This window comes from Neopelma chrysocephalum, unplaced genomic scaffold (genome assembly GCF_003984885.1).
Source record: "Neopelma chrysocephalum unplaced genomic scaffold, ASM398488v2 Primary Assembly neopelma1_96778, whole genome shotgun sequence".
Classification (NCBI taxonomy): Eukaryota; Metazoa; Chordata; class Aves; order Passeriformes; family Pipridae; genus Neopelma; species Neopelma chrysocephalum.
The window spans coordinates 1,677,572-1,690,436 of record NW_020925422.1 but is presented as its reverse complement, the minus strand read 5'-3'; the positions used below and the strand labels follow the sequence as shown (position 1 = coordinate 1,690,436).

The 12,865-nt window shown below is 42.2% G+C and overlaps 1 protein-coding gene across 1 annotated transcript; it reads right to left on the bottom strand.

Annotated features, from left to right (window-relative positions):
- Positions 1-1,290: 1,290 nt before the first annotated feature.
- Positions 1,291-10,980, bottom strand: CDO1 (cysteine dioxygenase type 1). Its single transcript, XM_027709413.1, has 5 exons — positions 10,745-10,980; positions 8,411-8,488; positions 6,778-6,935; positions 4,187-4,356; positions 1,291-2,036 (listed from the first exon to the last, which is right to left on the bottom strand). The coding sequence occupies exons 1-5, from the start codon at positions 10,921-10,923 to the stop codon at positions 2,007-2,009; spliced, it is 615 nt and encodes a 204-aa protein (XP_027565214.1). The 5' UTR covers positions 10,924-10,980; the 3' UTR covers positions 1,291-2,006.
- Between the last annotated feature and the right edge of the window lie 1,885 nt (positions 10,981-12,865).

Below are 12,865 nucleotides of genomic sequence, written 5' to 3'. Positions count from 1 at the left end.
TTCTGTGGACTCTGGAACCAATTAGACATTACTCTCGAGGTTTCCTGTATTTGAAGACTTCATGTTGGGCAGGCTACCCCCCCATATGTTTCTGGTATGAAGGACATAAGTACTGGGTAGGTACCTTCTTCTGAAATGCTGAAATTCCTGTATTATCCTATGCAACGCATGATGCCATGTTTACTATAGCTAAACAGTGTTTGGGACAACTTGGGTAGATTTTTGTTATCATTTCTGCCTGTGTTTTCTCTGCTTCACTTGCTAGCTGTATGTGTGGCTAGCTGGAATACTAGCTGGGATCTGTATCTACAGTACAGCTAGCTGCTGTCATCACTGCTGTGCTTTTTGGCTGTCTCTCTGATCTTTCCATTCCCCTAACCTGACTGAACATGTGGCCTACAAGCTATTGAGTTTATTCTCTAATATTTCCTAGTAAGCAAAAACCTGATGAATATGCTATATTTGAAGTTAGTTAAATGAAACTGCTAATTTTCTGTGAGAAGGGTGAGGAGAACAAGAGGCAATGGGAGCAACTAAACATAAGGCTTTTTAACTAAGCGGGTGGTAAAACACTGGAAGGGTTTGCCAAGAGAGGCTGCAGTGCCTCAGTCCTTGTAGATACTCAGGGCCCAGTTGGATGTAGTCCTAAGCAACCTGCTGTAAGAGACTCTGCATGAACAGGGTGCTGGACTGGCAGTCTCAGCTCATCTCTGATGCTGTGACACTCTCACCATAAGGCATAGGTTCATCCAAAACAGTTACACTGCTCAAATATTTCTTGAAAATTTGGCACAGCCTCCTTGGAAATGGGGTCTCATAAAGTAAATATTTTCTGGGGTTGTCAATACAGAGGGAAATAAGTGATTCACCTAAAACCAATACTGCTAAAATTTAAAGTGCTGTCTGGGTAACCAGCAGTCACCCATAAGACTATGAGAATTCTCTACTTGTCATAATTTGTTATCTGCATTAAACAAATGGGGTAGCCTCAGTGCAGGCAGCTCTGCTGATTTTGATTTGTTTAATTAGAGTTAGCTCCTTTCAAGATGGTTCTTTCCTTCTGACTAAATCTGGAGGATAAAATTAAGCATCAGCAAACTCAGTGGCAGAACTCCTACCAACCTAATTGGAATCAGGATTCCTTGTATGGTTGAAATACTTGCAGCTTTTTAAAGTCTTTTCTAATAGTGTATTGCTTGGAAAAGATCTAGATGTTCATGAGGAATGTGGGTTTTGGTAAAGTGTGATAAATATTTTAGTCACCGGGAGAAAAATGCTGAAACTCTGAAATCTGTGCACAAATCCAGTTTTATTTCAGTTTTCTTCTTCATTAACTATACAGAATACTTTGGGAACTGGGCATTAGCTGAACTAAGTATGATTAGTCTTGTTAAAAGCCAAATCTCTGTGCAATCAATTTTGAAAATCACTGTGCATGAAGCACTTCTCTGCTTCTATTTAAAACAAGATCTGAAAAATTAAATTGTAAAAAATAAAAATAAAATATGCACAAAACTATCGAGATGGCCTAGAGCATTAAGACCTTAATTAAAAAAAAAGCTGCTGTTAGTTGTATCTAGTGTACATAGGTACAAGTGACTGGAAGCTTAGAAGTTTATATAGTTACTAATTACATTGAGAGCATAAATACCCATAGATCTATTGAGAAGTGTCAGATGATGTTTAAAAATCCTGTTTCTGATATTCTCAGTGTGATATCAAAAGTGCAGTTAAAAAGAGGCTAGAATTAGAAAACGAACTACTTAATTCTGACAGGAGCCTAAGACAAAGCATCTAACCTCTGAAGTAGTTTATGGCACTAGTGAGCTTAGTGTCCCATAATCGGCATTTGCTTGAGGAAACTGCAGGTGGCCTGGAAGCTGCCCTACTGTACTCTTCAATGTACAACATATCAAAATATATCTGGCTGTTGACCTTAGCCATGCAAGTCTTCTGTCCCTGGTTAAAGATTCAGCAGGTCTTATGCAAATGCATGCTGGTGCTTCTCAGTTGTTCTCCTGTGGCACTGCTGTTGCCTAAAAGGAAAGAGACAGTCACTGCCTATTTCACAGTCTCATCATGGACCTTTGTTTCCAGAGTAGCTCAGGACCTTAAAATACTTACAGCATTTATTTTCAGTGCTTCTTATCAGAATTTTGTGAAAGGCACTATGTGCCTGACAGAATCACCCTGTCCATTGGCTGGCTCTGTGTGACCATGAGTAAGCCCAGGACAGAAGGGACTGCTGAGGAGTGCTTCCTCCTTCAGGCTGTGTTCTCTCCCAGGTAGTCTACTCTACTTCATTTTGACAGAAACTGCTTTAATGTACAGCTTGGAAGACAGGTTGCAAAGAGATATACTACCTCCCCCCAGCAAAATTCCTGGAGGCAGGAACTGATGTGCTGAGACACGGAAGACAAAATCAGTTGTACCTTCAGTGAACTTTCCTATTGGTATTCTTATGGTTTGTACCTGAATCGTCCAGTTACTTCCATGGGCAAGTCTTTTGACTCACATACTATTTTTATTATTAGGCCTATATAACTTATTATGCATTTACTGGAGAGCTAGTTAATCAAGAGTTAATCATGGCCAGAAGTCACTAGGGATTTACCTTTGTGTTTTACCCGCAAAATAATTAAGACAAAGAGAAAGCAATGAATGTGCTTTAGGTAGGCAGATCTTCTCACTCATAAAAGATACACATTATATATTACACATTATACAATATATACATTACATTAGTCTCCTGGTATTTTTTAATTTATAGCTCTCTGTCTTCCTATATCCTTTCATGATCTGGGAAGCAGAAGAAAATTTGCTTTTCCAGTCAGCTTTCCAGAAACCAAGTCACTGAGACTAGAAGAGTTTTGCAGAATGAAGTCATTTCAGCCAGTGACATGGCCCAGTCTTGCTACCACTTTCTCCCTTACTGGAATTCCATTTACAGGAACTCATGAAAGAGACCCAGTGATTAGTATTTACCTCTTTCCTGTAAGCCAGATCCAGTTTCCCACAAAAGGTACAAACAGTGCCAGAGGGTTAAGATCAGAGCAGGAAAACAGTCCAAGTCAAAACATCTAGTCTCACTTACTATCTTACATACTTCATATTCAATAAAGACTTAAAAAGAAAGCAAACACTAAATCCTTGCAATAATTTCGTTCAACATTTTTCCACAAAAATTACTCTTTAAAATCTGAATTATAAATTCAAGTTTACTTTCTCAAAGACCTTTCAAACTCTGGAAGGTCAAAATTTGTGTTTCAGCTGTTTGGTAATGTGACAGGATTCAAATAAATAAATTACATGATACTTGTTAACTATATAAAACTTTAAGTGGATCTTACTAAAGACTCACTCTAGGAAACTCCTGAGCCCTGAATTTCTGGATTCAATGGAAGATGAAAGTGTTCATTATCTAACAAAACAGTCTTTGAACCTCTGTGGCTGAACATCAGGAATCAGTCCTTTCTCCAAGTATAAGTAGTTATATTTCCCAATGCATGGAATAGTGCTGAAAGGAATCCTATTAACCTCTCCCAGATGTCCTAGCTTGGTCACCCTAAAAATAACCTTAAGATTTCTTTCCTATCCAAATAAAATTTCATGCCTTTGCCCAAGAATGCAGATAACAACTAGCCTCCTCTCCCTTTCAGAACAAGTCTTACTGTGTGAAAGCTGTGATTTTAAATAATTAAATTTATTAGAGAATTCTTTACTTTACAGTAAGCTGCCAGATTTAAAACCTCTGACTTGAAATGTGATGCTTCATCTTTGGCAGAGCAATTTAGTCAGGAAATGTTACACCTGACTAAAGCTGTCCAAAACAACATAGCTACTTCACAGTTTTCCATTGACTAGGTTGCGTTTACCGTCATTTGCCTGAAGATGCTTAGCTAGCAGCAAACTTCTCATTAATCCTCCTCTCTGCTCAGAACTGATCTCCTGATGATGAAGGGGAGGCAAGCTACAAAGCAGGGAACTACACACAAGGGAAGTGCAAATCGACAAATCAAGCTGTACTTGGAAACGGGTTTTATGCTGGTCCTAAATGGGGCTGCCCCAGGAAGGGCAGAGCTGCCAGGCACCCTGCCCTGTGCAGGCGGGAGGGCAGCCCCTGGCACTGTCCTTGCAGTAGCTCAGAGCCCAGTTCTGGATGAGGATTGTGTTATCTCATACTTACACAAACAGTCCTTTCCCCATACTGGCTGTAGAAGGTCATCGTGACTTTGTGCTTGTGTCCAGTCCTCTGATCAAAGGTGTTACAGGTGTCAAAGGGTGGGCTGTACAAGTGCAGGCTAACGGCAGTCTCTGTGTGGCTTATGTTCTCCACGCGGTGCAGGCCGATAGAGTCTATACCAGCCAGGGCATGGAAAGAGAAATTGTATTAGCAGGAAGATCTAAGGAGACCTTAATTGCCTGGAAAAATGCTTTCTAAACTGAAACTCATGAGCAATTAGGCATGCCCACACTTTTATGGGCAACAAGTAACTCACTACAGGGAATTTGACTCCTGTTCTCTAGCACAGATTTCTAAATACACTGATAATTCCAAATGAGTTACTGCCTTCCACAGTTCATACAACTTCTGGATTATCCACCACAGGATAAAGAAGCTTAAGGAAGACCATACTGTCAGTAATTTTCTAGCTCTCATTTCCAAGGGACTTCCAGTTCATTTACTACCCTAGGAAAGCTGTTGATATAGATGCTTCAGAAGCAGGAAAGTTTGTGTTTCTAAAAATTAGAAAGACATTTTATGGGGAAAAAAGCCTTTATATTGCTAATCCTTACCCAAGTAAGAAGGATAACAGTCACAGTAGAAGTCAGCTGCATGCATTTGCAACATGGACTTATGGACGGGGGTATAGTTGTCTTCTACTACAGGCATCTGTTTCCCAATTAATCCTCTCAGTTTATTGGTTTGGAGAACAAGATTTAAATTTGTTTGTTCTTTTGAATAAGGTGACAAATTAGTAGTGACTGCCATACTTCCAATCATAACCGAATAGTAAGCATAATTGAAGATGTAGCAAAACAAGGCACTGTTTGTTGTGTGGTCACTGCATTGGTGGAGTAGAAATCAAGCTATTACATAGAAATGTAAGGTATGAAAAATCACATCCATTGAATAAACCATGTCCATTCTACACTGAAGTGGAGTTTTTGAGTTACTTAAAAGAGACTTTGAATTTAAGTTTATGATCCTGCTATAAAAACAACTCAGGCTTTTGTACTTGAATTTTTTATGTAATACCTAGACCTATATATTGCAACATAGGCATGATACCCTGAGAGTCATGAGTACACTCTGAACACTACATTTGAAAGGTAAGACCTAAGTGTTGTTAACATACTTTATTTGTAGAGGATGCAGTGTGTGTGTGTGTGGGAAGTCCTAAATCTGTGCTCATTATTGCAGAACCCAAATAAACAGAGTTTAGTGGGTTCTAACATTTAAGTTCAACGCCAACCAAGAAGCATGCAATAGAAACATGAAGGCATTTACTACACTGTCAGTGTTTTCCTTCTGCTTGTTTAACACGTTATGTTTAAACCAAAACATCTGTTATGAAACATGGCAGAGATCCAAACTGCCTCAGAGAACTGAATATCAAATTTTAAAAACAACCAAGGAAGCTTTGGATCAGATGCACTCAGTTTGCAGCTGTTTGCATTGAAAAGAACTGTGTAGGTAAGAAAACCTGATGGCATTTGAGAACCCCTGTCCCTGGCATGGGAACATCAGCAGATGTGTCAAGATCCTGCTTGTGTTTCATGCCCTATTGATTTTGTGCCACTTAATGTGGCATACCTTCAACAGAGGGCTGCAGAACACCAATCTTTCTTCCCCAGTGCCTTACCCTGGCTAACTTCATAATCCAACATTAGGCTCCCTCCAACTGGGAAGTTCCCAAGCTCAGCCCCACAAGGTGTGTCCTCCAGCATTTAACCCATGACATAAAAGGTAGATGACCCACTTTGCTGATGCTTCACCTTTGTTCTGTCAAACTCATTGCTGTTCAGCATGATGTGCAGTGTCTTCCATAGCACCAGAATACATTACACCCAGATGGCTACTCCAGGTTAACCTCCAGCATAACACAGAGTGGTAATAGCTACAGATACATGTGATGGCATGGATTTAGGAACCTAGGCAGTCTTACTGATGGGGTCCTTGTCATTCTCAACACCTGTGTAATCAGACAATTTTTTGTAGATTGGGAATTTCAATTTTGCTGAGACTGCACTTCAGCACTACAGTCTTTTGTTGATTTGGACAAGAAGTAGCACTGAGAATGGGGGCCTCTGCTTGTGGCTGATCGATTTATTTCATAGACAGGTTTTACATTATTGACATATATTTTCCACAACTGTGCAAAAGATTTATTTCTTTGGAAAAAAAAAGCAAGGTGATTAAGCTATCTAAACTTTGGTTCTCTTATTTCTTAGAAAATACTATTCAAGCAATACAAGCAATTTCAGTCATTAGAAGTGTGGTGCTGAAAGGCTGCTTGGTCTAGAGGAGATATCCAGCATATTAGAGAGTCAGGCAATTACTGCAATATCTTAAGAGTGAGTTAAAAGAACCTTTTTCTTGCGGTTGTTTTACTGAATCTAAATACAGGTTTGTGCAGAATCTAGAGAGTCACAATCTTAAACTGTTCAGAAAGTATTATACTGTTAAAGGTAGGAGACTAGACAGCAGATTAACTCTTCTTTTAGGAATAGGACTCATGGTAGGTAGTTGTCAAAACAAGCTTAATAGCTTACCATTAATGTAGGCACATTGATTTTCCCTCAAAACCCGTTCTGATTTCTTAGTCATTTCACCATTCCCCTTTTTCTCAGGCCATTCAAACAGAGTCTCCTTTAGATTTCCCTGGAGGATCTTCATAAAGCAGTGTGAGTCAGTGTGATCATGGATGCTGCTATATATGTAAAAAGAATAACCAAACTCAGTGTGATGCACTTATTTAATGTCAGTACAACAAACAGAACAGATGACATAGCACACTGTACTTGAACAGAAGCCTTAGAATGAAATTCCATTGCACAGGAGTCATGCATTAAGGGATGCCTACTTAAAACTGCTACTTTAGAAAGGCATTGAGATAAGCTCGCGTACAGCAGGATTGGACAAATAGCCAGATATTGATCAAACCAAGACTTTGACACAGAGGAATACAAAGAAAGTCTAGGGGAAGGAGTAGGACAGAAAATTTCTTCAGAACAAGAAACAAAATGATGCTTCCACCATGATCCCAGGCAGAGGCTGGTATAAACTTGCAAGTATACCTGATATTTGCTCCAAAAACATGAAGAAATGAGCTAATTCTGCTTAATTTCTATGGTCCCTTTACTACTGGGGTGCACAGGCATTGCTGAAGAAAAAAAATGCGGTACTTCTCACTCTGATAGTACTAAGTACAACCAGCTACACTAACCTGTTTATTTTCCTGGCAAGACATGAAAACCCAACAGGATCTGATTTGTTTGCTTACTTGATCTCTCTTCTTGCTCTGAAGTGTGTTTTAATTACTGCATTTGGAGACTATATCGGGGCTAGATATGTAGTTTGGTTTTGGCTTTTTTTTTTTCTTTAAATATTGGATTGACTGTTATAGAAGTCAATGGGATTATGACAAAGGGAGAGCTCATCACTCATCAGGGGCAAGGGAGAAGGGGGAATTTGATCCTCTTGGAATGAGTTTCAATCAAAAACTTGGTACTTGTACATTACTGTTTCTGGTAAACAAACAACGGGATTTGTTACAAACTGAGATGCCAAGAGACCAGAGCTTGCTTCAGGCACAGAACAGTTTACAAATGCCACGTTGTCACGATCCTTCCACAAACCATGAGAAAATCTGATCCTTTTCATGTAGGAAGCAATAACAACCTGTGGTCTCAGTCTAGCTCTAGCAAATTCTCATCCAACTCAAACACAGTTTGACACAAATTACAGGCTTTAAGGGAATAGCCCAGAAGGACTAGAGGTGGTGGGCTAGGTTCCTATATCACTCTGAGTATGACGATATGGCATCCCCTAAAGAATACTGTAAATGTTCAATTGCAGCAAACAAAAAAGTGTTCCAACATCTCCTTAGGTTTTCTATTTAGAGGTTAGAATATCCAGTTAAAATACACAAATTTTGTTGTTCCCTATTTTGCCTTAGCTAACACTCCATGAAAGACCCTCCAAGAGACAGGTCCTGCCCTCACACTTTGTAGGACTACACAACCAAGTGTACAGTCTGTGTACACAACTCAGGAGGCCACATCAGCAGTATGGTCTGTTTTGAAGGAGGAGATGGGATATATGAACCTGAAGAAAGCCAAGTATGACAGTGAAAGACATGGTGGATTTATATGTTTCCTAAAACCATAGTCTTTGAATACAAACCTGCCATGCCCTTCACCCCAGCACAAGATCATCAAGTTGAACTTTCCATTTCCATTGTCCACAAGATTTCTTGTATACCTGAAATACAAAGTGTTTGCTCTTTAATGTACTGATATGCCTATAAAAGACAAAATTATACAAATAAGTTTATGAAAGAAGGTTGTGACATATAAAAATCCCTTTTCTTCTTTTGTTCTTGAAATCCAATTTTTACTTAGAAAAAAATGAAATTGTATTTCTAATTTCTTTTTTTTTTGTAAGATTTCTTTTTCTAGGAAGGAGAAAGAAGTACATATCTAATATTTTAGAATTATATTTCTTTTGCATTACATAGATGACTGGAGTTTGGGAACTGTGAGTCTGAGACTAGAGTGGTAGACAGGATCAAATCAAAATAGTTATTGAATGAAGTCACTTCAGCAGCTGGCTTATAATTAGAAACAGAGGACTGCAATGAAACAAGAAAAATACATAGTTACATTTTTCTGCAGTTCCTTTTCCGATATTCTTGGCTTTCCTTCTGTTACACAGCACTCTTTTGTACAAAGCCAAAAAAACCAAAGAATGAAGATGTCAGGCTTCCTGTACATGGTCCTCTCACTCTGTTCCTGAAAGTTCCCTTTCTTGTACTGTAGCATTTTTGTGTGGATAAAGCACCTGTGAGGGAACTTTTGCCAGCACCTACTTCTAAACAAATTTTATCATAGCAAAATTTCTTTTAAAAAATCTTATATTTGTTCCTTTTTTCTCTCCTGCAATCCTCCCCTGAGCTGCTGCTCATCTTGTTCTATTGAAAAGGTCACTGGATAAAGAACTGGGATCTTGCTCTATACATTACTTTCCACAGCGTGGCTCTTTTGATCTGGGGCTGATGCTTCTAGCTGATATGATACAAGTAACCCAGTGGGACCTTCAAATTTCAATTTGGCTGTAGTCATGACTATTTGCACTTTACTTTGCCAAGTAAAGAAAATATTTGTGTGGATGATGGGACACCTCAGCCTCTCTTGAAAGATGCAAGCAAGGGCACACAGAAAGTGCACTGATGTCAGCTGAACGCTTTCAAATTAGCATCCCCATAAGACCACCTCTATTTTACTCACAACAAACTACCTCCAAAGCATAACATCTATGTCTATATGCTGCCTCTCACTGCATCCACAATCTGTGTATGTATCAGGTAGGCATATTTTTCCTATGATGTCAGAAGATAAGCAGTCAATACTAGCATTTGACTAAATTTTCAAGTGCTGTTATTTCTGTACAGAAGATCTGGCAGGCTATAAATAAATAAATAAATAAAAGGTTACTATGCATTCTTCTAATGTTAACGCATTTTGTTTTCCTGATGCTTAGTTTCCTATGTTCTGTTACGAATCTCATGATTTGTCCGGGATGGAGGATGGTCAAAACGAGGTGAAAGGAGGCTAAAGAAAAGTCAAGCCAGAATGATGCTTGCATAATAGGAGGGTTTAAAAGGAAAAGTTTTTGGGGTGTGGGGTGTATGTTTGGCTTTTGGTTGTTGGGTAGTTTTTTCTTTTTCTTTTTTTGTTCCTTCTTTTTTTTAAGGAAACACTTGAATAAAATGCATTCATCTTGTCGTTTAAGACAGAGAAGTCAACAATGACAAGGAGTAAATCAGTTGTTAACAAAGCAGGAGCGAGTTAAAACCCTATGAGTATTTTCCTTCCTACTGGCAAGCAGCAAAAAGTCTCGACCTGCATTACGCCGCAGAAGGACGAGACCGGAGCACGGGGGCCGGCGGCAAACCCCCCTGGTAAGGCAGGACATGCAGCCACGGACACCCAACACCCCCTTTGCGCAGGTCACTGCGCCCCCTCCCCAGCATCCGCGCAACACCCGCGCCGCCGATGTGATTCTCCTGGGCTCTTTCCTCCTCTTTATCTATGTATATATTTATTCGTCTATTTTGGTTGCTTAGGTACGCTTCTCTTTCTCCCTCGGGACATCCCCGCGCCGCGCCCCGCCGGTGCCCCGGGCAGGATAGCGGCCGGGGGCCGCCGGGGCCGGTGCGGGGCCGGTGTGGGGCCGGGTCCCCGGTGCGGAGTCCCGGTGCCGCCGCCCGGCCGTGCCGCCGGTGCCGCCATTGGCCGCGGCCGCCCCGCCCGCTGCCCGCCCCCGCCACCTCCCGGCTCCGGCGTGCGCCCCCCGCCCCCTGCCCCGGGGCCTCTGCCCCTCGCCCCCTCGGAGGGGCTGTCGGCTGGGGGTGTCCGCCCTGCGTCACGGCGGTCCCCGGTGCCCGTTCGCGGCTGTGCCCCGCCGCCGGCACCGCTTGCGCGGCCGGGGGGCTCCGTGTTCCGTGCTATTCTGTACCTGTACTGGTCGAATTTCGCGTATTTCAGCCACTCCTCGGGGTTGCTCTCGTACGACTCCATCAGCGCTTGCACCTCCTCCACGCTGACTTTATCCTCGGCGAATATCTGGTGGAGGATGCGGACCAGCTCCTCCAGGCTCCGCGCCTTCCACGTCTCGGTCTGCACCGGCTGCTCCATCGCCGCCGGTCGCTGCCGTGCCGCCGCCAGCCGCTGCCCCTGCCCGGCCCCCGCCGCCTGCCTTTATGCGCCGGGAGGCACGGCGGGAGCCTACGCCGCCCCGGCGGGCGGGCCCGCGGCCAGCGCGCCCGTCCCCGGGAGCGCGGCCACCGACCCCGGCAGGCGGGGGCAGCCGGGGGCGGCAGCCCGCGGTGCTGCCCGAGCGAGCGGGGCGGGCGCCTGGCGCTCCGGAGTCCCCGGCGGGAGGAACGGGAGAAGGAGCTGTCGCTGCCGGCCGGAAAGCATCTCTCCCCCTCCCTGCCAGGCCTCTTCATCCCTTCTCGACAAGGTCAGCAGCTTACAAGCCTGCCGCTGCCTCCATTGCTTACACCACAGGTTGATTTGAAAAATACCTCTAGGAGCTCTATTGAAAAGCAAAACAAGACACACAGCTATTTGAATCACACAGAAAATTGCTGCTGGAGGTTTCCCACAGAGAGCCTGCCCGTTGAAAGTGCTGTTTCTTGAAAGCCAGGGCACTCTGGAATCACATTTAGAGCTGCCGTGACCACTAGCAGTCAGAGTGACATCTAGAAACAGGCCATGCTAAGACAACAGATGGTCCTTGCACTCCTCACTTTGTCAAACCTACATACTGGCAGCAGAGCAAGCAGATGCCATGCTAGCCATCTTCCTTTCCACTTAATAGAATGTTAATAAGTCATGAATTTGGGCAACAGAATTCACTATACACCATAGAACTGTGTTTTAAGAAAATCCATCTTTTCTTTCTATTAAAAAAAAAAAAGAAATAAAAAATAGTTCAGCTCTTTAGGTCTGCCTGATGACAGTGGAGCTGGAAGTAAGCAGATTGGTGGTGTGAGCTGCTGTAGCTCTGAGGCTTAAAGGTTCTCACAACACCAGCAGCTCATGATTTCCCTTAGAGTTACATTGAAGGATTTCTAGTGTGCCTGTTTTCCCTCCTCTTTCCCTGACGTGTACATGAAGTAGGTGTGACAAAAAGAAGGACCATTAATAGAGTAGATATAACATGAGAGGCTGGATGAATTTCTGGCTTCACTGCAGTCAGGAATACTTTCCCAGTTTTAAATGGGGCTGGGATCTAGCACACTGAATATGACTGAATGTACTGAACAGGTCCACTGTCAGCAATCACTCCAGAACCTCTCCTGGCACACAGAAATCAGACCCTACCTTACAGGTGTGTGTGTGAGAGAGAGAGAGAGAAAGACAACTGTGATGATTTCAAGCAGATTTTTAAAGGTCTGAGAGAACCTAAGACTACCCAAAATCTCTGAAACGCAACCAGGATACCCTGGCATTGATTTCCGCAGCCAACGTGTGGTTAAAGGAGAAAATATCCAGTCTTCCTGGGACAAATGCATGTAATGATGAAATGCATCACCTCCGTTGGTAACTTGTTCAAAGCCACAGTTAAGAATGAGTCCTTTATTTCTTAGTGAAATTTGCCTCAGGTCTATTTTAGCTAGTGGTTGGTGGTGTCAAAACATTGTATTGGCAAGTAGCACCCTTTTTCAGTACTTGCTTGAGTAGTGCCATACAGCACCATTAAAACTGCTTTTTTTGCCAAGAGTTAGAATTAGTGTGAAACATCCTATGTCATTTATTTCAAAGGCAGAATTCATATTATTTTGGTGGTTGTCAGAAGCACCACCCAAAAGGAATAAACTGTCTTACAAGAGTAAGTTGTTGTAAGGATCACCAAAATGGGTTCTGAAATGAACAGTGAGGTACATTTTCAAATATTTTTTTTTTTATTCTGATATTCTCAGGATCTGATGTAAATTATTTTTCAGGAGTTATAATATATCCCTGCTTATTTGTACATCTATGTGCTAGGTGCTATTTCCCTGGTACTTAGATCCAGGGGGAAGAAGAGAATTACGCCTCTGCTGTTAATCCCTGAAGCCTCAGTACTTCG